The following is a 24,380-nucleotide window of genomic DNA, read 5'->3' as shown; positions in this document are numbered from 1 at the left end:
TTGGCAGGGCACAGGACCAGAGAGAGAACTCTAGATCTGGGCGTCCCACTCAAGTATCCAGCTGAGTACTGATAAGCTCATGCATGTAAGGAAATGGGCCAGAGGCTGGGGACAGAACCAGCCAAAAGAATGAGAGCTGGCAAAGAACGGGAAATAGCTCCTGTTCCCACCAGCCAGAGTGGAAAACTTTATGGGGCATCAATTTTGCCTTCGTAGTGGAGCAAAATCAGCCTGAGGCTAATCATTGCTCAGGTCCTGATAAAGCTTAAAAGTTTGATCCAAAAGGCTCAAACTGTTTCCAAGTAACCAAGTATGAGAACAAAGTTGAAGAACATTTATAGGCATACAAAAATACCCAGCACCCAAATAGGTAAAATTCAGAATGTCTGGCATCCCATCAAAAACCACCAGACAAGCAAAGCAGCAATAAAATAGCACCTAGAAAAATCTGTCTGAACAGACCCAGAAATTACACAAGTGATACAACTAGTCGTTCTATAACAGCATTCTACATGTGTAAGCAGCTGCTTCTCTGCCCCAGCCAGGGAAGAGGAGCCTTCCTCCCACATCCGTGACGTCCCAGGGGGATTTCAGTGAAGCCAGCAGCAGCCCAAGCTCTCAGTCAGTCGCCTGGCCTCTTGTACCTGAGCTGACAGCTGGCAGTTTTTATTTAGCTATAACGACACAATAAAGTATACAAACCTACAGTACATATTCTTTTCTTGGCCCAGCTTCTTTTCTTTCTAAGTATAATTCAGACTTGGATTTGAGTCCTGGCTCTGCCATGCATTAGCTGCACAGCCTTATGCAAGTCACTCCTTTCCACCTATGAAATGGGCCGATTCTTCCACTATTCTTAACTCCCCTAGGTTATTGGGAGAAAAACAAGTGAGTTCCAAATGACCTATGGTGCTAGATGGTCCTGTGCAAACTGTGAGGTGCTGAGGCTGAATGGATAATTCTGCAAGGGCTCAGCTCCTCTTAGGATCGAGGCTTTTGATGAATCTGCCTTTTCCTATTCAGTAGGAGAAAGCCCCCACCCCAATTCATCACCAGAGCTGCAGCAACCTGTCAGTTTCCTCAAAGTCCAATACAACACTGTACCCTGAATGTCTGGCACTCTGCGAAGGAGCTCACGCTGGATCTGCTGGGGTTCCAGGAAGCACAGTGGAAGCCTAGTCCTGCGCAACTTCCGCCATAATCAGGGCTGATGCCAGCCCATTCTAGCCTCCCCGAGGTCTCCACTGAGTGCACAGGAGAAGGAACCACAAGACTCAGCTGAACTCAAGTACAAACTTTATTTCTATTACAAGGATGTTAGTAATTATAACAATAAAATTAAAAGAGGGAGATGCGGGCTCTGATACTTGGTTTTCAGAGCAAGCCATGGAGCTTAGGCCTCAGTTCTGATCAGGGCAGAGCCCTGCATGGCCCTGGCGGGGACGCAGAGTCCTCCGCCTTCTCCATCAGAAGGCAGTGAAGACAAAGGAGCCACACTCTCCACCAGAAGCAGAAGGCAACGATGCCAGGTGCCAAAGAAGCAGACTGTTTTAATCCACTCAACTCTAGCTCAACTCATCTCCAAAAGCTTTGTTCCTAACATATTGCAACTGGCCTGAACACTTTACCCGAGCTCCTCCACACACACCAGAGGCCCAAATCCTAGAGTGGGGAGGGACAGGACACGGGAGGATACCCAAAAGTTCCAAAATTTAGGCCCCTGCAGGGAAGAGAATGACTTCACTGGTGGGTACCAGCTTTACAGAACCCTCTCCTCTTTCCACCAGGACCACACAGCACCAAGAAGCAGTGAAGACAGTATGTAAAAAGATGGAGCCCTGGTGGGTGGAGAGGCCCACATTTGTATTTCTGTGCTGCCAAAAGGCAGCAGCCAAAGCTGAAACATTTCTCAACAGCCTCCCTGCTAACCCTCCCTCAAACCCCCAAACTCCCACAGCACAATCTCAAAAGACACAAAATGGCCATAACCTAGAAGAAGTTAACATCCGTACAATCTCCCCAGCCCACAAAGCCCAAGAGACGGGGCCTGCACTGCGGCGAGCGTGGCTGTGCAGAGAAGGTGGACCCAAAGTGCGGCTCTCTGCAGACACCATTACTCCTCCTCCTCTTCCTCCTCTGCATCCCCAGCTCCCTGCTGCTTCGGGGGGTTTGCCTGTTGAACAACAGAACACACACGAAGTAGAAAGTGAAAAGGCAGTACTCCTCCTTTAGAGCCCTGAAAATGTCCTGTTCCTACAGAAACCTCCTCAACAAAAGCCAAAAGAACAGTCCTTGGGCCACAGGCTGCCCGTGCCCAGCTGCTCTCTGCCCCGCCCACATCTGGGTCTGCACTGAGCACCTGCGGCTGGATTCCCACTTACCTTTGCAGTTCTATTGCGATGGTTGGCGGCTGCAGGGGTGACCCGAGAGTTCCTGCCACCTTCACTCCTACCACTGAAAGAGAAGGATTGGAAGCTAGTTCCTGAGATGCTCCTGAGCCAAAGTCAGAAAACTCAGATGGTACCGACACTGCTGGAACCAGCTAGAGAAAAGAGCAGCTCTCTGTGAGCAGACAAAACAAACAACAACAAAAGAAAACCCACAGAGAGCAAAAGAACATTTCTGAAATCAGGCCACAGTACAAGGAAAGTCCACACACCCATGTTCTGAGCTGCTCAAAACTCCTCTCCTGGGCTACTGGTCTTACCTGGCTCCGTATCTCCCTGCAGGCCCATTGGGGAAAGAGGGCCCCAGGTTTTCTGGGTAGAGATTTCGCACGGGGTGAATCACTGGAACATGCCCAGTGGCCATGGCCCCATTATGGCTGTTTCGACTTTGTCCCCCGATGTCCTGGCTGTCTAAGTTGTTGAGCTTCATTACCCCAGGGGGGCTGGGCTGGCAACCAGGTGTGGACCCTGATGTGGATGTTGACAGTCGGTTACAGGCAGCCATCATATTGTTAATGGGCCTGCTAGGGGGAAGGGGGTAGGTGGGCCCTTTAGTCGTTTCCTGCTTGATATCATCCATGTATCCAGAAGACAGGTCTCCTACGAAAAGAGAGCACCAACTTTAGGGAAAAGACTGCTCTTGCTATCAGTGCTAGAGTCAGGGCGAGAACAAAAAGACAGAAAGGGCAGAAGACAACTGCCTCACTCACACCTAAGGCTGCTGAAACCCATGTCTCCAGGACAGGACTGGGAACACTTTGACCATTGTACAGGTTTTACCTTAGTCCTCAAATACAGCCGTAACTATTCAACAATGGTGCAAGCAAACCTTGACGAATAAGTTCTAATTGGCTTTGTAGTGCTTGGGTTTCAAAGACAGTTTACTTGCCCAGGCATAAGGCTCTTTAATAATAATGGTGATGATGACGACTGAGTCCTCTAAGCAAATTTCAACTAGAAGCAAAGGCCCAGGGGCAGCAAGATAATAAATTATCTCCAAATAACCCACTAAGTACACAGACAAAAGACCCACAGCTGAATAAGCACTGACTCCTAAGCATGTCTCATTGCTGTCCCGAAGGCCATTACCCTGCAAACCTCCACTTGAGACCGCTAAGTCTACCATGGGACCACAACTAGCCCAATGAGGTCCTCCTGTGCGTGGCACTTGGGGATTCGGGTAACCGCCAAGTTACACTGGCCGATGAGAGGTGGTAAAGAGGCCTGAGTCAGCAGCAGACCTGTGGCTTTGGCCCAGCCCTGGCCAATACCCTGGTGTCTGACACGCCTCTTGGGCAGCTCTGGTGAGGTCTCTCGAGGCTGGAAATCCTGTCTAGGAATCCCCTCCATCACATGGTTGTTTGCCGTGGCTGGGCGTTGGTCACACTGGTCCTAACAAGAAAAACCAAAATTAGTACCTCTGGACTGAGTCATTCCTAGGAGAGGAGCAGGGGGAGGAAAGGAAGGAACAGCTGGTTGGGTGAATACACATTATGGGGGGAACTTGGACCACCACCAAGAGGAAGGGCCTGGGACTAAGAGGAAACACACCAGGCATGGTGCAGTCATTCCATCAGCACCCAAGGCACTGAAGTGACACTCTCTGATTTGTGCAGGGATCAAGGAAGGCTGGTCTTGACAGCCCAGAAAATACAGTCTGTATTTTGACTGTAGAGTATTTGCATGGTTGCTTATTTCATAGTCTCCCCTAGGAGACAAGCAGCTACTTCTCTACTGCTTGATCCAAAGGAGAAGTCTTTATTACAGGAATGAAATATGTGGTGTTTTAGCAACAGCTATACGGCATCAGCTACAGAAATGACCCTGAACACACCTGCAGTGTTAGCTCCCGCAACAAACAAGATGGCGCAGAAAATGGACTTTCCACTAACAGACTGGAGTCCTAGACTGCAAAAGCTGAAAAAGGACTTCAGATTGTCTAGTCCTACTCCTTCATTTACAGATGTCCTCAGTGAGGGGATGGGACCTATCCAAGGTCAACCACAAGGGCAAAGCTAGAACTAGATCCCCAGGTCTCCTGGAATGCAAGCCTCAGATGCCACTGCAACAGGAAGAACCTGCCTGGTCAAAAGTAGAATGTGTTGGTGACCTGAGGGGAGCTCTCACCTAAACCCCTCTGGCAAGTCCTCCATTCCTGTTTACTGGAGTCCTGGCTCGTTGGTCCTCAGCTAGTGACATGTTGGTTTCAGATGCCAGAAGGTAGAGAAAGTCTGAAGGCCTGAGGTATTGTAAACCTCAACAGCTCACGAAACCTATGCATGCAACTTGAAGGCTGAAGTAGCTTTCCCAGCTCTGAAAGCCTCAGGTTCACTCACGGAGACTCAGCATGGAGTAAAGTGGACGGGTCCATCCGGGACTCTTACCTGGTGATGGAACAGCACCTCCTCCTCCAGCTGTACCCCACAGAATTCACATGGGATGATGATGCTGTCCTCCACAGGGGGTGAGGTACCCAGGCCCATCAAAGAGTCTAACTGGTTGCTTGTAGCCTGCTGCACAAACTTCTGGAAGATGACATCAGGGTCCTCCATCCCTTTAGGGGAAGTGCTGCCCATATTGAACGAAGGTAAGGCACATGAAGAGTTACAGCTGGTCTGTCTCATAAAACACAGGATTAAAAAAAAAAAGCAGAGGTTAAGAGAAAAACATTCCTAAAACATTTTCTAGAAGTCACAAAATTTTAGTAATGCTTAATACTGGAGAGAGGAACTAGAAAGGATCAGGGGAATGCAGACGGAACACTCACTTTACTTTTACTTTAAACATTTCTATGCTTTTTCTTTTACTGTGTTCGTGTAATTATTCTTTTTAAATTAACTTGAAGATTCAAGATTCTTCCCACAACTATATAGTAAAAGAGACCCAAATATTCTGTGTCATCTGTTAATGAGTTTTCTTATGCTGCCCCCAAACCAAAAACTAGCAGTATATTCAAATACTGTATTACTCCATTTATGGGGGGAATGTATGTTTCACCCAGAGTAAAGGGATACTTAATAGTTTTAGAAATGCCAGATTAGGCCAAATGCAGACAGTGAGTGACGCTCTGAAAGCGAGGTCCGACGTCCCACCTGTGTGTGCCTCAAAAGTCCTGTGCCCACTTACTTTTCAGCCTATCACCCTGTGATGTGGTCTCCTGATCCCCTGTTGTCTGCACCACTAGGCCGAGTTCCTTAAGGACAGATTCTGGGTTTTCCTAGTTTCTGAATCTCAATACCTGATATATGAAAGGTGTTGCATATTTATAGAATGACTGAAAGCTCTTGAGCCATCTAGGAATGATTACAGAATAGCCTTTGTGTTTGAGGATTGCCAAGTGGAGAGAATTACTTTTTCCCTCAATACTTTTGTCCTCTCTGATTTGGTTTGGCCTAGCCTAGCATTTTTGAACCAAGGCTACGAGTAAGGGGTTTGTGTTAGGGGGCAGTGGTGGAAGGCCACGCAGCTTCTAGGCAGAAAAGGTCAAGCGCAAAAAGGACCCCTGACCCTTCCAGGGAACTGCAAGGACTTTGGTATAGCTCCAATAATCAAAGAGTGGCATAAGATGAGGCCAGATTTATAAGGCGGTCTATTGAGATGCACACTAGTCACCACGGCATGGAGGAAGCAAACAGGGCCTGCTGGGATGAACATTACTTTTCCAAGAGAGAAAAAGGCTAAGTTCACATACCCATCTGTCAGTCACACCACGGTGAAAACACAGTTGCTCCCCAGAGCACAGGCATATTACAATAGTTTGCTCAAGACCTCATGTGGCCTGCGACACCAGCTAGGGCCTGCACACGTTCCTACTTAAAGCCCTCAAGTAATTCACAACACACCTGATGGTCGATCAGCAGTTCCTCTGGGTAGAGCTCCTCACAAAATTCACAAGGCAACATGGTCTCATCAGCTGCACCTAGGTATCAGCGGCCACAGTTAGACTCCAAATGAACAAAAACAAACTTGATTCAACTTGTTATCCCCCTGGTGGGGTTTTATATAAAAGTGTGACCTCCTTTGGCATTTCAGAGATATGGCAATTTGTGGGGCTGTAAATCCTCAAAGGGGAGCTATCTGAGAGACAAACCCTAGGTGAAAAATCTGCCACTACGGAAAAAGAGACTTACTTGACTTGTCACCATTCCCTGAGTAGCAGTAAAGTAGCAACTTACCCACTAGTCTCACTAAGAAAGACATGTAAATGTGTAAGAACCCGCGGTACTAATCTAAGAACCCTCTGTGCATGATTTCAATCCTCAGGAAAGACGTATGAAGTAGATCCTACATTACCCTCACTTTACAGATGGAGAAACGGAGGCTTCTATATTACTAGCAGGCAAATAACCTGAAAAACCTTCCCAGTACAAAATATCAAAAAAGATGCTGAATAAAATTAACTTGAGTAAATAAATAGGAACAATATTAAACCCAAGATTCCTAAAACAAAACAGCCTCAGTAAGACTGCTGAACAAATGGAGGGTGAACAATAAGAAGAGGTAAGGAAACCTGCCTAACTAGGTTTTGTCTCTGAGTAAGAGAGAGAAAAGTCTCTAATAAAGAACAGTAACTAGAGTTTGATCTTTACATGGGTTTGAATCCAGAACCTACACTTCTCTTTTTACATAAATTTACATTTATGATTTTAAAAAGCCCAAGCCAAAGATTTCAATTTAAAATTATCCCAGTCGGTAGTATCCCTAAACACCTATGTAATTTACATATGCATATATAAATACTCTCAGAGAAATACACCAGAAGACTTAATGCTAACACCCCCCCACCACACACACACACAAAGGCAGCAAGCCACCATGAGTGAGTCAGCAGAAACAACAAATAGCAAAAAAAAAACTTTAGATATATTTTTTAAATGACACATTGAAGAAAAAATAAAAAAATTCAAATAGAACAAATAAAAAATGTATTATCACTGAAGTGAAAAACCTCAATGGACATATTAAACAATGGATAAAAAGATAGATAGGAAATTACCCAGGATGCAGCACAGGACAAAGAAACGGAAAATACAAGTTAAAAAACAGCAGACAGAGTTTAGGAAGAGACTGCAGAGAATGAAAGGCAGACAATAATCAAAGAAATAGCGGATAACAATTTTCCATATATTGGGTTGTCGGAAAAGTCATGACGTATTTTTTTCTATGTTGCAAAATGCATCATGACTTTTCCGACAACCCAATAGATGAAAAATACTAAATTTATGAATCAGGAAGGCCAGCCAATCCCAAGAAATTTAAAGCCACAGAAATCATCAGGAAACTGCAGAACCCCAAAGACAAAAAGATCTTAAAATCAGCCAGGCAGAAAACAGAGTACCTACAGAGAAATCACAATTAACATTAACAGATGACTTCTCTATGGCCAACAACAGAAGCCAAGAAATAGAACAGAATAACCTCTTCAAAGAATTAAGAAAAAATAATTGGCAATCTGGAATTTTATGACCAGAGAAACTATCAAATATGAAGATAAAATAAAGATATTTTCAGACAAGTCAAAATAGAGAATTTATAATCAACAGACACTTTGAATAGAAAATTTCTAAAGAATGTACCTCAGGAAATTTATCCTAGAAGGAGGTTCTGAGAAACAAGGAAGAATGGGAGAGCAAAGGAAACGGTAAGCACATAATAAAATGATAAATACAAAGAAAACCAGAGAACACTTTCTCAAGTCATAAAGGGATGACCCGAATTCTGAGGGTATTGTAAAAATTGGAAGAAGTGTGAAGGTGTTAATTAAATTTAGTCTTTGTTAAGTTAAATAAACATGTTGACATTTCCAGAGGAACCACTACAAGAATAGACAGAGAATATAAACTCCAAACCAGTAGAGAGGAAAAGGAAATGAAATAAGCAAACAAACAAAAGTCAACAAAGCAATCTAAGAAATTACCAAAAAAGGAGAAAATAAAGGAAACTACTCTGAAACCACAGTCTTCACTTGTCAGTACTATGCTATTACAATTTTACTTTCTTCAGCACCAATCTAAATGCTGTGATGAAGTTAAGCCTGAAAGGCTGATAAGGGGACACATTAAAAGATGCTGCTCAGAAATTGGAAAACACTGTCTTTGGAACTAGGGCATTTTCCTAAGGAAAAGAAGCAGCATTAGGTTAAAAAAAAAAAAATAGATCAAAGTTAACAAAAGGGAAAGCCTGAATATCAACATCCCATAAAAGGCCACCAAACTCTTAGAAGTGGAAAAAAATCCAAAGCCAAACATCAAGAAGCCTTGTTTTGCTCTCAAAAATTCAATCTTCCTAATAAGACGAACTTTTAAACAATCCCAATTATACATTCACTTCCTTTTATATATTCAAAACCTGTTGAATGCAGTGACCTCTGGGGAGGACTAAGAGACTATTAGTGGGTGAAGAAGTGGCTTACATTTCCTTTTACACTCTTTAACTGTCTTAATTTTTTTTAATGATTTTTACCCATTTTTTCTTTAACAGCTCTATTGGGATATAACTTACATAAAATATAATTCACCCATTTAATGTGTACACAATCATTTGTATTACATATGCAAATTATTTCTAAAAACCCTCTACAATACAAAAGGCATTATTTTTAAGGAAGAAAATACAGCCTAAAACAATGGTTTTTCAACCTATGGGGACATCACCCTCTAAGGAGCCATGGACTCAGCTTATATACACTCTTTTAATCTACATGTTAACCAACCACTGTCAAGAATAGATTGTAGAGTAGATCATAAAATATTTCATGTATATATTTACATTTTTCAAATTAATAGAATTATAATACAAAAATAGTTTAAAAGGAAAAATGTGTTATTGTCTATCCAAGTTCCTATTAACATTTTACCATATACCACCTTTAATCAGGCCACATGAGACCCAAACTTCAATGTCTAGGTCCAGGACCAGTTCCTATTTTACTAAATCAACAAAATGTTAAGAGTTAACCTACTGTTCTTGGAATCATTATTCATATAGTGGCATGATGCAAAACCACTGCTGAGAGCTGCTTAATTATCAGGTCCCTATAATTCTTATATACCTTGAGTGTTTTAAATACAACATATATCTCTCAAACATATCGTTCTCTAAACAAAAGACCCAAAGAGTGGTTCACTGCTCATAATCCAACTTTTATTTTTAAAAACTGAGTTTTAATCCATGAGTCCAATGATATTAAGAGAGAAAGAATTATTTTTAAATGGGAGTGGGGACAAAACAAAGTTCTTCATAGAAGAATGACAATTAATAAATATAGAACAAAAGAGAAACAGAAAAATTACCATTTTACAAATCACCATAGTAATACTTGATTCAAACAAGAAATACCAATGAATACTAAAACTGCTAGATAAAAGAGTGTATGAATATCCTGTTCCCAACAATCTCAAAATAACATCCTGCATCTAGCATTATAAATTATAAACTGTATCCTATACAATGGAAATATCTGACAGACCCCATTTTAATGAATAACAGAACTGACACCTTGAGAAGGACACACCAATGTATCATTCCTGCTAAAACTGTAACCTGAATCTAAACATGGGAAACAATTGGACAAATCTAAACTGAGAAAGAAATGTTCTGCAAAAAACTGGCCTGGACTCTTGAAAAGTGTCAATGTCCTAAAAGGAGAGAGACAGAGAGACAGAGAGAGACAGAGAAAGAGTGAAAGGGTGAAAGAGTGAAAGGGTGAGAGAGTGAGAGAGTGAGAGAGTGAGAGAAAAACTACTAAAATAACCTGAAAAGAACTGAACACAATGCATAATCCTGGATTTTGAAAATAGAAAAGCTGTAACAGTCATTATGTACAAGCAGGAAACTTATGTTAAATTTCCAGAGAGTGATATTTGTACTGCATTTACATGGGACAATGCCCTTGTTGTTAAGAGACATTGCTAAAGTATGGAGGGATAAAATGTTATGTCTGCAACTTATTTTCAAGTGCTTCAGGGGGGGAAATTACATACATAAAGATAAAAGAAAAATACTAAAATTGGTGCATATAGACGAGGAGTATATAGATATTCACTGTAGTGTTCTGACAATTTTTAAAAATAAAAAGTGGGAAAAGTAATGAATAAACAAAAGAGGCAAATTCTATCTTCATGAAAAACTTTCAATTTTATATGAATTGTATAGTTTAAGACTTTTTTCAAAATCTAGAGACAGAGGCTAGTGCAGAATAAACAAACCTACCTTTTATGTCGTTCAGAGCGTTGGGACCTTCACGGGCCTGGTCTGCCTCACATATGGCCCTCCAGAAGTCCTGCTCTGCCATGTTGGGGGCCTGGCCTTCATTTTGCAGACTTAGGGCCAACATAAAGTCCAAGTTTGTACTGTCTTCACCACCCTCTTTGGGGGACTGTCGGCTTCTATTTCTTTCCTGCCTTTCTTGTTCTTCCACTGAAAAAACAAAAAAAAAACCCAGTATCAAAATACATTAGAGATGTTGCCACCCTTAAGCTCAAGTTCATGCCCACCAAATATTTAGTTTATTGGCATCTGTGAAGGAACAAGAGGCCCAGTCCTCCAGTTCTCATAAGACTCCAAATATGAAGATTGCCCAAAGGCTCCATTACTATTCTATTTTATAAACAAGCAGTATGATTGAGCTGTAACTGAGACAGATATTGTGTTAAACATTTTAAATATATTTTCTGCATTACAGCAGAATGGTTTACAGCATGGGGTCAGATTCCCTGAATTCAAATCCCAGCTCTACCACTTACCTACCCAGGTAAGACTGTTGTGGGAATTAAATGAGTTAACAATGCATGTAAAGCACTTTGCAAATACCTGAAGCACATGGGTGTACTCAGTAAATGTCAGCCATTCAGAGCACTGTAATCATCACCAACCCTAACTCTAATCCAATACCAATCCAACAGCAAAGAGATTCTGTTACTCCCACATGCAGGAAAGTTGGGTATTCTTCCTAATGTTACCTAGCTACAGTCAGGTGTCTAGAATTAAGATCTATTTGGCTCCAAAGCCCTGTTTCCATTTGCCCTGAGATTTTGATACCATTTGTTTTCTCATCCCAAACACAACTCACCTAGATTATTCTGAATTGGAAGCTGGGTTGTCATGTTCCTTTGGCTGGTAGTCCTACTATGGAAAAGGTCTGATTCAAAGGCTCTCAGGGGCCTTCGGAGTAGCCTCGGTGCATCCAGAGACTCCATTCGTCTGAGGTGGGATGCAATCCAGAATGGATCTTGACCCCAAAACTCATCATATGCATTAGTTGGCATGGCAACTTCATCTCTCTTTTCTTCCCCATCTTTCCCACAAACTTCAGGGTGAGTCTTAAGATCTTTCACCAGGACATTGCGCCCACAACTACCACATAACTCTGTCCGGGCACCACAGTAATCTTCATGGTCCTTCAGTTTGAGAACGGAAAGTTCCAAATCACAGTGCTGGCAGAGGGCAAGCCGTAGAGGACACTCAGTCTCCTGCAACACAGAGTAATGAGGCCGTTAATATGTGAATCTAAGACAGGCCATGTTTTAGTACAGGGCAAGAAAAGCAAAAGGTATTTAATTCAATATTCTCTCCCAACCCTAGCTTTGCCTGCCTGCCATGTTTTTCTATGTATTTAAGAGTCACAGCTTCCCTCTCTGACCCTGCTGCCAGGTTCTACAAAGGGAAGGAAGCTTTTAGAAGGAATCTACTCCCTAAGCCACCCTGACTTATCAGCATTTTCTGCACAGATTACAAAGTAACCTAAAATCAGCCAGAGAAGCCCAGGAGCAAATAGCAGATGCATAGCAAATCAGATGTTTGTCAAAGCTCCACCAGCCTAATTTCTCCTCACTACTCCTTGTAATGAGGAAAAGAGACTGCCCCTTAGAAAGACACTGATATTTCTAATCTGCACATCTGTATATAGCACTGGCTTTAAACTGACCAAATACGAGTAAGCCAGGAATCACCAGTGAAAATGACCCAAGAGTATAAATGTACTCAGCAGATGAAGGACAAAACTTCTATACTTAATTTGAAATTATTACTAAAGCACTAAGAAAATTTAAAAAGATATAAAGAAATATGTTACTGTGCTATGCACATTCCAAAACTTGGGAACTTAAGCTCAGAACTTTAATGTAACATCATTTCAAAAGTTTAGATGCTTTACAACCACTGTGCCAAAGAACAAGTTTCTTTTCATACTAATTAAACCTAGGTTCTATTCTAAATGTTACTTCAAACATTTTTAGCAATGCTTGTATATGCTCTTGTAGAAAATGCAAGAAACTGATAAAGTGGAACAGGCATGGAAGAGAGACAATTTTTAAATCTATGTTTTTGTGGCTTTAAAATTACCTACCGGGGCCGGCCAAGTGGCTCAGTTGGTTAAGAGATGGCTTAAGAGCGTGAGCTCTGTGCAACAGGACTGCTGGTTCAATTCTCACATGGGCCAGTGACGCTGCGCCCAAGATGAGCTGTCGCTGAGCTGCCAACAGGGGGCAGGATGGCTCAGCTGGTGTAACAACAAGATTGCCTGTTCGATGGTGGGCTATGCCCACCCGCAACTAAGACTGAACTCTGGCACCTTCAGCTGAGCTGCTGCCCAGATGGCTCAGTGGATAGAACGTGCGCTCTTAACAAGGCTGCTGGTTCAACTCCCGCATGGGATGGTGGCTACGCCCACCTGCAACTAAGATTGAACACAGCACCTTGAGCTTAAGAGGCCACGAGCTGCCAAAAGGAAGCCAGATGGCAACTGGCACCCTCCACAATGAAGACTGAAGAACAACAACTTGGCCGGTCCCCTTCCCCAATTCCCCAACGCTGTTCCCCTCCCCCAATTCTCCAATAAAATATTTTTAAAAATTACCTACCAATTCAGAAAGATGTTTTTTTAAAAAAGCTTTATTAGAAAAATGTCACTGATTTAAATTACTCAACAACAAAAAAGCAAATAACTGTCAGCACATATTAAATAACATATATAGTAAGTGCTGTAACAACCCTAAAAGGCGCTAGAAACTCACTATAACAGCAAATAATGTATAAACTTTTTTTAAGGAAGATTTTTAAAAACTCTTTAATCTCGTCTACAACCATCGTAGTATGACATGCAGGAATGTTAGGAAATACTTTGTCCTTATATCTTTATAATGACTGATATATTACTATGTTAACCCCAGAAATACCCGGGGGAGAAGTTAGAAGAGGGAACAATTGATTGGAGGCTGTTTTATACAGCAGGTAGATGTCAGAGCCAGAGAAACACCCATTATTATTGTTAATGTGACCTCAATTATAACCCTCCTTGCTGGCAAGGCCTAGTAAAACACAGGTCAAATGGTTAGAAAAAATAATATTTTCCAAATTTTTTTCACTGAATATGAATCACCTTTTAAAATTATAAATGAATAAATTGCTAGTTTTTTTTAAGTGCATAGAATGAAATGCACAAATCTTAGGTGCATTCCTTGATGAATTTTTACATATATATACACACTCCTGTGTGATCACCAACTAAATAGTTGTTGGGATTTTTTAACTGATGAATTAATATGCTCGTTCAAAACTTACATACATCCATATATATACATACACACACACACACACACACACACACACACACACACATTCATTCAACTATGGTCAGTTTTACCTCAACTAGGGACCAAATGATACTATGTTCTTTCTCACCAAATGCTCTGAGAAATTTCTTTGGGTGTAAACAGCACGCTAACCAAGTGATCAAGAAGTCAAAATGCAATTACAAGATCTAAGTAAGGCAGGCTGTGTGCTAAGGGGGTCATACTACACGGGCAACCCAAGGCATGGCTTTGTACTCAGTAAGGCTGCCAATAGTTGAACTCCAGAATGACAGATTCAGCTCCAAGGGAAAGGCTCTGCAGCCTGAGCATGAGGCAGGCATAATAGCCATGCAGCCAAAATCTGGCAGCAAACAGTCAAAGCCTCAATAGGCTTTGAGAGGCAGTGTGCATGGAGCTGGTGGAGAACAAAGACTCAATCAGACTGGCTTTCTGCTCTGCATGTGGCTCTGTAATCTCAGCAGGATTGACCCCCTGGTAACTCACTCCTTTCACAGTGCAGGGAAACTAACCTCATGATTCTTTAACTGCCTCTTCTCCAACTTCTTGTTACATTTGCAGGTGACCTAGGGTAAGAAGTGAGAACCAATCAATTGGCTTTGTGACAACATGTCCACTTGCTACTGCACAATAGCAAGCATAACACATTTATGAACATTTGAGTACATGGTGGTTCACCTGACAGTGTTCTGTAGCCATGTGAGTCTCCATGTCAGATTTGGGAAATGGTTCCTTGCAGATAGGACACATACCAATGTTCCTTTGACAGTGGATCTCATGGATGGTAAAATTACACACAGGAATTTCTTTTTTGCTACAGAAATAGATTAAAGAAAAAGGCAAGCATTACTGACTAATCTATTCAGTTGTATCACATGGAAATCTGTCCTGTTAAATCTCTAGTATCCATTATTTCTCTTTAGTGACTATCTGGACTATAAACTCTTATGATTGTTACTACCCCTGCTTTTCATAAATTAACTATTTAAGGGCCAGCTGAATGGTGTGTTGGTTAAGAGCTGGCTTGGGACGCCAGACGGCCCCGGTTCGGATCCCACATATGAGGGCCAGTGACACTGCCCTCTACAGCTAAGATGCTGAACAACAGCTCAACCTGGAGCTGGGCTGCCCTGAGTCAGGCGACGGCATAGGCTGCAGCCCCTGCTGCAGTGGGTTGCCATGGGCTACCGTGTGTAGCCAGCAGCCAGCGTGAGCGGCCAGTAGCCGCGGTGAGCGGCCGTCCAGAAGTTGGTGACTGATCCGCCTCGCCCGGGAAGAGAACAATGACGGTGCCAACTTGGGCCAGTGAAGCAACCTTCTCCACAACTAGACTGAAGAACAAAAGGACATCAGCTTGTCTGTTCCCCTTCCCCCAATTCCCCAATAAAAATCTTTAAAAAAAAAAAAAAAGAATTAACTATTAAAGGTTTTGAGTCTTCTGTGCAACACTATGAGTTATCAGTGCGATGCACTACCTTTTAATGTTCAGCCTCACTTTCTAGGCATCAGAGCTGATCACAACCAACATCATGAAGTCAAACGCCAAGAAGAGCTAAGCCAGGCTTGTCCAAAACCATCCATGCCCAAAGCACAATGGTACACCCCAGGATTACTAAAATAAATAAATAAATAAATAAATAAAGCCTACAATTTATTTTCACTCTCAGTTTGAGATAGGTTTAATCTCATTAGATTTTATTCCACTAAAAGACAAACCAGGCTGTTACAGCTACTGCTGCCATCTCTGCATTTGATCATTCGCAATATCAGGCTTTGATAAACACGGGTTTCTACCAGGCAAGTTACAGCATCGGTGACCAATCACATCAATCCTATAATTGTGAAGGAAGTGGAGGACCCTACAGCAAACAGTATGCTGGCTGTGACTACTCACAGCAAGATCAATTTATCCCTCCAGATGATGCAGCCACAGTAGCCATACAGTGGGCAGATTTTCCAGTCAACTCAGACATACAATCCAACTATATCTTAGCTATCCTATGGAAACTTTGAGGATGAACCACCTTTATTAGAAGAATTAGGTATCAATTTTGACCACATCTGGCAAAAAACACTCACAGTGTTACATCCAAAGTAGAAGATGGCAGCATCATGAATGAGACTGATCTGGCAAGAACAATGGTTTTTTGCCTTGCTTTTGGAGCCACATTGCTACTGGATGACAAAATTCAGTTTGGCTATGTATAGGGATGGGATCAGTACAATTGGATGTCTAGGAGTGTTTTATTAAACTTAAGGTATTTCATTTGGATGTGTGTCAAGTGTCCTTGGATACTGTCGTCTTCCCACAATCCTACTTTCAGCTTTGCAGTGATATTTTCTTGGCAGAATGGTACAGAAATCATTCTCACTGCTAGAATTATTAGATGACGTATTTTTTCCGCTTCCAAAGTTTTTATTTCTGTATGAGCCAGGGAAGGACAGCAACTTCTAGAAGCATATTGCTGTGCTGTGTTTTATGGAGCCTTTGCCCGAATTTCTGTTTTTTTTAACTGAATTTACCCAGGATAGGGACATTATTGGGCCCAATACACAGAAAGGACTTTGAACTCTTAAATCAGACCAGTAAACTGCTATACAGTGCAACTGTCATGCAAACCAAATATTGAACTATTGGAGCAATGGAAGTAAACATGTATCTTTTGTTCATTTTCATAGAACTTTTGAATACTATACTGAATTTACCTGCAGTATGATCAGCTTTAAGTGTTTGTGCTCATATAAATAAGTACTATTTTTTTCCTGTTCCTGCAGACTTTGAAAAACAACTTTTTTTTTGGCAAATTATATTATGTTTTTGACAGATTTTTATCAACTGTGGGAAACTAACCACAGAGCTGATAATCTTTCTTAAAAACAACCCAGTTATAGATAGTAAAAATGGCCCAAGACTTATTGCAGAAATATTTTTCCAAAGGACTCTGGGAAAGAAAAATTGCCTGTATTCTCAAGTCAGAAGCACTTGAAACAAAAAAAGTGATCCCAATAGAGCTCTATGAGTTTGCACTGCAAAAATGTGACATTCCTCTAAATTATTTCATGGAATTTTTGCTAAAATTCAGCCACACAAGAAGTTCCCAGTCTACCTTATTTAGACACGAAATGTGAACACCTTTTTAGATATTAGCATTAATAAACCCCAGTGACCTAGACTGGCTACATTAATGCTCATAGTTGATCTCTCTGTTTCCCAGGAAAAAGAAAATTGCTAACCTTAGAGAAAAAAAAATTTTTTTAATGTGAGTTTCAGTATTGCAGTTATCAATGTAAAGAGCATTTGATGGTTATTAATTTAAAATATCCCAATTAAAAAAAAATGAAAAGTCAAACCAAAAAGAGCAAATGCCAGCTTTGGGATAGTCAGCAGGGATGGGAAATTGCCTCCTTTACAACCCACGTGCTTTTCAAAGCGGGCAGCACGCTAGTCGAGATCATGTACTCTGGCTGGGTTGGTATAAACTTCACTGCACAACTATACAAAAATGAAGTCCTGAACCCCTTCCCCCAATCCTGTCTCCTCACTCGCTTTCAGCCATTCTCCTTTAATTTAAGGGATCCAATGTCTAAGTTACAGAAAAGAAGAGAGGAAAATGACAATCTTAAGTGAAAAAATAAGACCATTTAAATTTAACAAGAGTGGAATACAGTCATTAATACTGTAATAAGTATGCACAGATGGTTACTATAGACTTGTGGTGATCACTTCATAAGGTATATATAAATATTGAATCACTATGTTGTATACCTAAAACTAACATTTTATGCCAACTATAATTTTTAAATAAAAATAAATTTAACAAAAGTACATATACACTCAAACTAAAGCCACATAGTATTCAAAGGCCTAACTTTTTACTCATTTGGATATGAGCACTGGTAAACTCCAATTTCACAGTCTAGCTAAGACTGCATTAAAAGAATGTGCCCATAAGTATGTCACCTAGAATAATATTTCAGAAAAATAAAATACTGAACAGGACACAGATATTTACACAACAAATCTTTAATACCCTACTTTGCCTCTGAAGCTGAATACTACAGGAACCCTTTCCCCATACTAAGTTGTAGATAGTTTATTTCTTTTACATTTTTAATCTTCATACAGTCTAAGAAACATTTCAAAGTTGGATGACTGATATGTCTCCAGCTATAGTCATACTCCCCATATGAAAGACCAAGACACCAAATAAATTCATTTTCATCCAATGATGGAACCATCAAGGAAGCTGTCATAGCAAAGCCGAAAGTTGACAAAGAAAAATAATCAGCTGTGATGGATGGGAAGAAAACTCAAATGGATAAAGAGGGAAACTGCCAATGTCTTGACAGATTTAACTTCCCCTATTTCTCCAAAATCCCTAGCTTTCTAAGGAAACCATTGGTTTTAAATTAATTCGTTTAAATTTCTTAAAACTGTAGAATACTAAAATATGTAGTGGAAGAAGCTATATACCAGTTATCACCTAAACCTATTAAATTAACAAAAATTAAAATTAGTAAATCCCACTACAGGCATACCTCATTGTATTGCACTTCACAGATACTGCATTTTTTACAAATTGAAGGCAAGACCTCCACCAGCAAAAAGATTATGACTCGCTTTATGGCAGTGGTCTAGAACTGAACCCACAATATCTCCGAGGTATTAATGATGTTGTGAAATTAGTATTTTAACACATTACTAGTGGTAGTGTAAACTGTTTAAAAATAGTCTGAAAATGCATTTCCTGGACCATAAAATTATATATTCTTTAACCCAGTAATCCCACTCTTGGGATTAGGAAGATTTTCATCAATGTCATAAAATGGTAAAAAAATGAAAATCATTAAAAATGTTTCAACAATAAGGAACAGCTAAGTTAAATATGGTACACCAACTAAGTGAAAGAAGAGCTATATCATTATTGTAAATCATATTTGCACAAATGCCACGAAAAATTAAAGCCAGTAATTACTCCTTAGGATGTTGAGATTCTGGGTTCTTTTTTCATAATTTTGACAAAAATGTTCTTTTAACAGCAAATATCAAGAAAATAAATGTCGACAGTTTTTGTTTTATAGGGCTATTTAGGATAACCTATTGACATAGAGCATTCTATATACGCAAGGCTACTTAAATTTTAGAATTAAAACGAAATGTTAAGGACCACATAATCATAAGAAAAAATCAAACACCTGTTAGGTATGACAACAGAGCATTTACTATTACATATTTTCACCTCTTGGGAAACCTTGACAGAAAAAGATAAAAGATATTTGCAATGATTACAAGAAACATTGTCTGCTAGTTTTGTTTTCTTTTTAAATTTAACTGCCAAGATAATCCCATCAAACATTCCAGCCAGACAAAATACTAATAACTCACTTCCTACCTACAGATAAAATCAAGGTATTTTAAGTGAGAACACAATTCCATATAGATAAAACTGCTAAAATACCCAAGAACTAGCAAGTTAAAGATGAAATTTCATTTTAGATAGAAATGACTGAAAGGCAAACCAAGACTTCCAGAAAAATTCCCAAAAGCTTTCAAAACAATACACAAACAAGCCAGAAGTCAATTATTTAACACATGAGAAAATAAAAAGCTGAATGAACTCCTGTTCTCTAGAATCACATTCTCCCTCCAATCAGGATACTGTAAAAAAGAGATAATATGCAAAAACATCTTCAATCACAACAAACTATTCTTTTTACATGACCAGTGGGTCTAATCGCAGCTCATATTTTGACAAGAACCTTAACTTGTCTTCAAGAACAATAGGAATATACAATAGTTGGCTCTAAAGACAAAATTTTAAAACCTGGAATTTAAACAGGGCTACTTAGATAGGTCTGTGCTGGCTTAGCCAGCCTTCCATGCTAATCTGCTCTTTTCTTTAAATAAATTGTTTCGGCTTTGAATAACCTTGTTTTCATTAGCTTTCCATTAACTTACCCTTTTTAAAAACTCCCTTGGCATAGTTATTTATATATTGTCCTAGGCTTGAGATTCCTTCAAATCAGAGTAGACTGTTATAAGAGTATCTTAACTGATGCTAAAGCCAATGTTTGTTCTTATAAAATCAGAATAATATTTTCTTGTGATTATTTGTATCTTTGATTACTTGTATCAGTAACAGTACATATTAAATCCAAACAAATCTAAAATGGTGTTTTAATTGGCAGAAAGTGACAGAGGCATATAGTAGGAAAAAAATACCCTGTAAGGCAAGACACCCTCACAGAAATGAAATCTTAATTCCATGCAGAAAAAGAATACTGTAACCAGCAGTTGCTCTGATTATATCCCAATCCTACCAAAAGGCTGAGCAGAAAAAGGCAATTAAAAAAAACCTGTTATCTGGCCTGAACATTTCATTAATTTGCATCAAACGATTTCCCTTATTCAACATCTCTTTCCTTGTACCACAATCTGTTAAGTTACACACAACACACAGTTCTGCTTTGCTTTCTTTAGCTTTTAGTAAGAGCACTCGTATTATCACTAAAATACCAAGTTCTTGAGAAATCCCAACCAGGAATCAGATGATTAGTAGCTGCACTACTAAGTTTCATTTCCGCAAGAAAAAGTTGCTCTTTCTTGTCACTCACGTGTGTTAAAAAACACCAAAACAGAAACCTTAACATTCAGCACTACGCCCAGTCTTCACTAACAGTTCTGGAATCATAAAATGATCATCTGGACTGCCAGAAGACGGTAGACTTTTTTTTTTTTAAAGCAGTGGAACATTCCTTCAGCAAAATCCTTTATAAAAACAGTTCAGTGGCTCTGGTTGAGCTGCTCTCATTACTAGGTGAAGAGCCAAGCTCACTAAACCTTGTTCCCAATCAACCCCAAGACAACCAGCCTCTGCAGCCACTCAGGGAAATCCTTGCAACACACTTTGAAAAACACTGATCTAGTCCATATATTTTTAGTATCTTTTTAAAAATGTATGATGATATTTTTCAGAAAGACAAAAAATAAATTCCTTTATTTATAGGTCAGAAAAGTGAGGCTCCAAAGCAAGCAAGTGACTTGCCAAAAGCCATTAGCTAATTAAAGGCAGGAACCAGAGTCCTGACTCTCAGTTTCATTCTATCACTCTAGTCCCTACACTACCATATTGTCAAATTACTAACAGGCAGTTTTATCCAAAAGTGTTAAAAAGGCTTTTCCCATATACTTGCACAACATATTATATGGCTCCAATTTTAACCTGCCAATAAATAAACTGTTTATAGAAGCTAGTTTGTCCCCATTCTAATAACATTTCTTAGATTTAATTTCTTACCAGTTGTCACACAGTCTAATGTCCTGGTCATCTAGAAATTCGGCCATCTTTAGCTCTTCCTGAAAACTAGAGAGAAACAAGTGATCACTTTCAATTTCATTTCTGCTTTAAGAATGACAAGCAAAAGAGAACAAAAAACTAGAGCACAGAAAACATCACCAAAACCAGTGCATTTAAGGCAACTTATTTAAGACCCAACACATGGGTTTTACCTTATTTTTTAATTTTCGTTTTAAAATAATTTGACTTGCAAAAACAGCACAAAGAACTCCTATATACACCTTACTCAAAACATCATAATCTTACCATAGTAAGATTATCAAATGCAGAGAAAACTTAACACTAATACAATACTAGTATCTAAATTTCACAAATCATTCCACTAATGGTTCAGGATCAAATCCAGAGTCACATACTCATTTAGTTATTTCTCCTTAATCTTCTTTGATCTGGGATATTTCTGTAGTCTTTCTTCATCTTTCATAACCTTGTTAAGTGTACTGGCTAGTTATTTTGTAGAATGTTCTTTCATTTGGGATTGTTTGATGTCTTCTCATGATTAATACATATTCGGCAAGAATACCACAGAAGTGATGTTGTGCTCATCTTCGTGCATATCAGAAAGCATATGATGTCAGCAGGCTTATTATTCCACGTGATGCTAACTTTGATCACTTAATGAAAATAGTATCTGCCGGATTTCTCCACTGTCAAGTTTTTCCTTCTTTTTAAACAAGATATCAATGCAGAAAGCAAAGTGCCAGCAACTTTCTTAACAATATTTACTTTAGATTATTCCTTTCAATGAAGCGAAAATGGTCTTAAAAACTGGCCCCTAATAGAGCTCTTGAATGATTTTGACATTACCAAACTTTTCAAAACACGTATTCATTCATTCATTCAGTCAGTCAGTCAGTCAGTCAACATGTTTATTAAACCTTAGTGTCAAACACTGTACCCTGGCACTAAGAAGATTTTACAAATTAAAGAAAAAAAGTGTCTGACTCAACAGATTCAATTTAGTAAAAAAGAAAAATAAGCAAAGAAATACATATACCTTAAAGTGAGCATATTGATAGAAAAATACATAGACAAAGGAGGTCGGGAGTGGAGGGAATCTACTTTAGATAAAGGGGGGGTGGGTGAGGAAAGAACATTCTTAGGAGATGACATTTTAAACTAAGACCTGAAGTTTAAAAGAGCCAGTCATGCAAAGAGCAAGTCAAGATAGCAGATGAGAGTGGGGGGAAAACCTATCCGGGCAGTGGGTCTAAAAGGTAATGAAGGAGAATGCAAACATAGATCTGAGTGAGCGTAACGAAAAAGGGAATGATTCAAGAAGCCTTATCCTATAGGACAGAAAGGATGTTGGGATCCTATTCCAAACTCCATGGTAAACCACAGAAGGGTTTTCAACCAGGGAGTGGCAAGATTCAAAATATCCACTCTGACTGACATGCAATGTCAACTAGGGATAGGAAGCACCTAGCTATGAAAATAAATCTCGCTCCTAAAAAGAGGGGGGAAGCACAGGTGCGTTTCTCAGGGGCTGATTGATTCTAGGTGTGATCTAGCCCAGCCCACTAAACCCAGGCCAGAGCCTCGGATGAGGAAGCACCGGGTTTTCCAGCTGTAAGGGGACTGGGGATGGAATGCAGGGCTCAGGGTCGGGCCCCTGGGAGAGTCCAATTCTGGCTGTGACACTCAGTCGGGGCGTGATTTAACCTTTCTGGCTTCCAATTCCTCACGCAGACAACTGACAATACTTGCAACTGTCGTCGTGAGACGTGAAGGGGAGAATGCACGGTAAGTGCTTTGGTACAGTCAAGTCTTCAACCTTAAGAGCCCCTCCTAGGGACTTGGGCGGCCGCCCCTCAGCCCGAAGGGGAGGAGCCACCCCTTCAGGGTCCAGACCCAGGAGGCGATTCCCAACGCCCCCTCCCGCAGCGAGGTCGGGATAGTGTGTGGAGAGGGCACCAGCTTCGCAAATGGCAGCAGTTAACCTTGACTGTGCGTTGATTGTTTGCTAAACGCTTTTCACGGCAATCGTTTAATCCTTCCAGGTGAAAGTCAGTATCCCCATTTTAGAGACCGCGACAGCGTTAAGTCCGGGAAGACAGGTACGGCCCCCAGTTGGTCAGAGTGGGGACTCGAACTGGGATCTGTCGGCCGAGAGCCCGCGGCCCCTCACGCCGGCAGCTTGAAGATCGGGCCCGGCTCCGCCTCGGGCGCGGTGGCCTCGGGGCACTCCGGACGACACCCGCTTGCCCGCCGCCAGGGGCCAAGGCCGGGAAGGGGCCGCGGCGCCGCCGGGGGTGTGTTGAGGCTCCGGTTCCCTGAGGAGAAAGCGCGGCCTGCCCCACTGACTGGAGGAGACGCCGCGGCACAGGCATCTTTCTCCTCGCGGCCGCGACCCCCGGGCCTAGAGCCCCTTAACCCACACCCCGCCCTCAGGGCACCGGCCTTTCCCCCAACTAGAAGCCGGAGGAGGCTCCCCAGACATGTGCCGCCGCTACACTCACCTGGGATGAGAAGAACGTCGAACAGACCCACTGACCACGGACACCGAGCCCCCTCACTCAGCCCCCGTACTGAACAACGGCCCCTAGAGTCGCCTCACCACTTCCGACCGTCGCGAAGGAGCACGCCCATTGGCCAGGGGCGGTCCGGCTGTCGGCCCATTGGATAGCATCTTTGTCGCTCCCAGAGCCCCGCCTTCTGCTCGCCAATTGGCTCCTCAGAGCCCTACGGGGGCGTGTCCCTAGAAGTCCAGCCCCTAAACATCTGGAATAAGGGGCAGAGATTGAGCTGTGATCCTGGTCTAGGCCAGGGCCTGCCCATGACACAGGTTAATAATATTTGCATGAATAATACTGTATAAACATTATTAATACAACTAATATATTAAGAAATGAATGTCATTTGTTCTCGGGTCATAAGCTATTAATACTTATTAGTCATTCTTGTTGCTATTACAATGCCCTCCTGCAAGACATCTGCAAGGATCTGCCCATATTTGAGCACTTTGCTTTCTGCGGTGGACGAGG

The 24,380-nt window shown here is 41.1% G+C and overlaps 2 protein-coding genes and 1 pseudogene across 3 annotated transcripts; 2 read left to right on the top strand and 1 right to left on the bottom strand.

The window, feature by feature from the left end:
• Positions 1-1,279: 1,279 nt before the first annotated feature.
• Positions 1,280-23,983, bottom strand: TRAFD1 (TRAF-type zinc finger domain containing 1). 2 transcript variants are annotated; one of them, XM_019641654.1, is made up of 12 exons: positions 23,856-23,983; positions 21,334-21,399; positions 14,714-14,849; positions 14,548-14,601; positions 11,518-11,917; positions 10,659-10,865; positions 6,290-6,366; positions 4,832-5,062; positions 3,689-3,839; positions 2,708-3,047; positions 2,382-2,454; positions 1,280-2,173 (listed from the first exon to the last, which is right to left on the bottom strand). In XM_019641654.1, the coding sequence occupies exons 2-12, from the start codon at positions 21,378-21,380 to the stop codon at positions 2,114-2,116; spliced, it is 1,776 nt and encodes a 591-aa protein (XP_019497199.1). In that variant the 5' UTR covers positions 21,381-21,399; positions 23,856-23,983; the 3' UTR covers positions 1,280-2,113. The 2 variants fall into 2 exon arrangements, with proteins under 2 accessions (XP_019497199.1, XP_019497200.1); XM_019641655.1 differs by having other exon boundaries at positions 3,719-3,839; positions 23,856-23,982.
• Positions 15,743-16,552, top strand: LOC109382219 (protein YIPF5-like; annotated as a pseudogene).
• Positions 21,731-24,022, top strand: LOC109382223 (atrophin-1-like). The gene is made up of 2 exons (XM_019641570.1): positions 21,731-23,139; positions 23,397-24,022. Exons 1-2 carry the CDS (start codon positions 23,133-23,135, stop codon positions 24,020-24,022), a joined length of 633 nt encoding a protein of 210 aa, XP_019497115.1. The 5' UTR covers positions 21,731-23,132.
• Positions 24,023-24,380: the final 358 nt, after the last annotated feature.

Source organism: Hipposideros armiger, unplaced genomic scaffold (assembly GCF_001890085.2).
Source record: "Hipposideros armiger isolate ML-2016 unplaced genomic scaffold, ASM189008v1 scaffold_62, whole genome shotgun sequence".
Lineage (NCBI taxonomy): Eukaryota > Metazoa > Chordata > Mammalia > Chiroptera > Hipposideridae > Hipposideros > Hipposideros armiger.
This window is presented reverse-complemented; position numbering and strand designations above follow the sequence as displayed.

Coding starts and splice junctions, on each gene's coding strand:
- TRAFD1 (XM_019641654.1), bottom strand. CDS start 21,380: ATGGCCGAATTTCTAGATGACCAGGACATTAGACTGTGTGACAACTG. Junction 6,367..10,658: donor CGCTCTGAACGACATAAAAG/GTAGGTTTGTTT, acceptor GCTGATACCTAG/GTGCAGCTGATGAGACCATG. Junction 3,840..4,831: donor AGGTGCTGTTCCATCACCAG/GTAAGAGTCCCG, acceptor TTTTCTTGTTAG/GACCAGTGTGACCAACGCCC.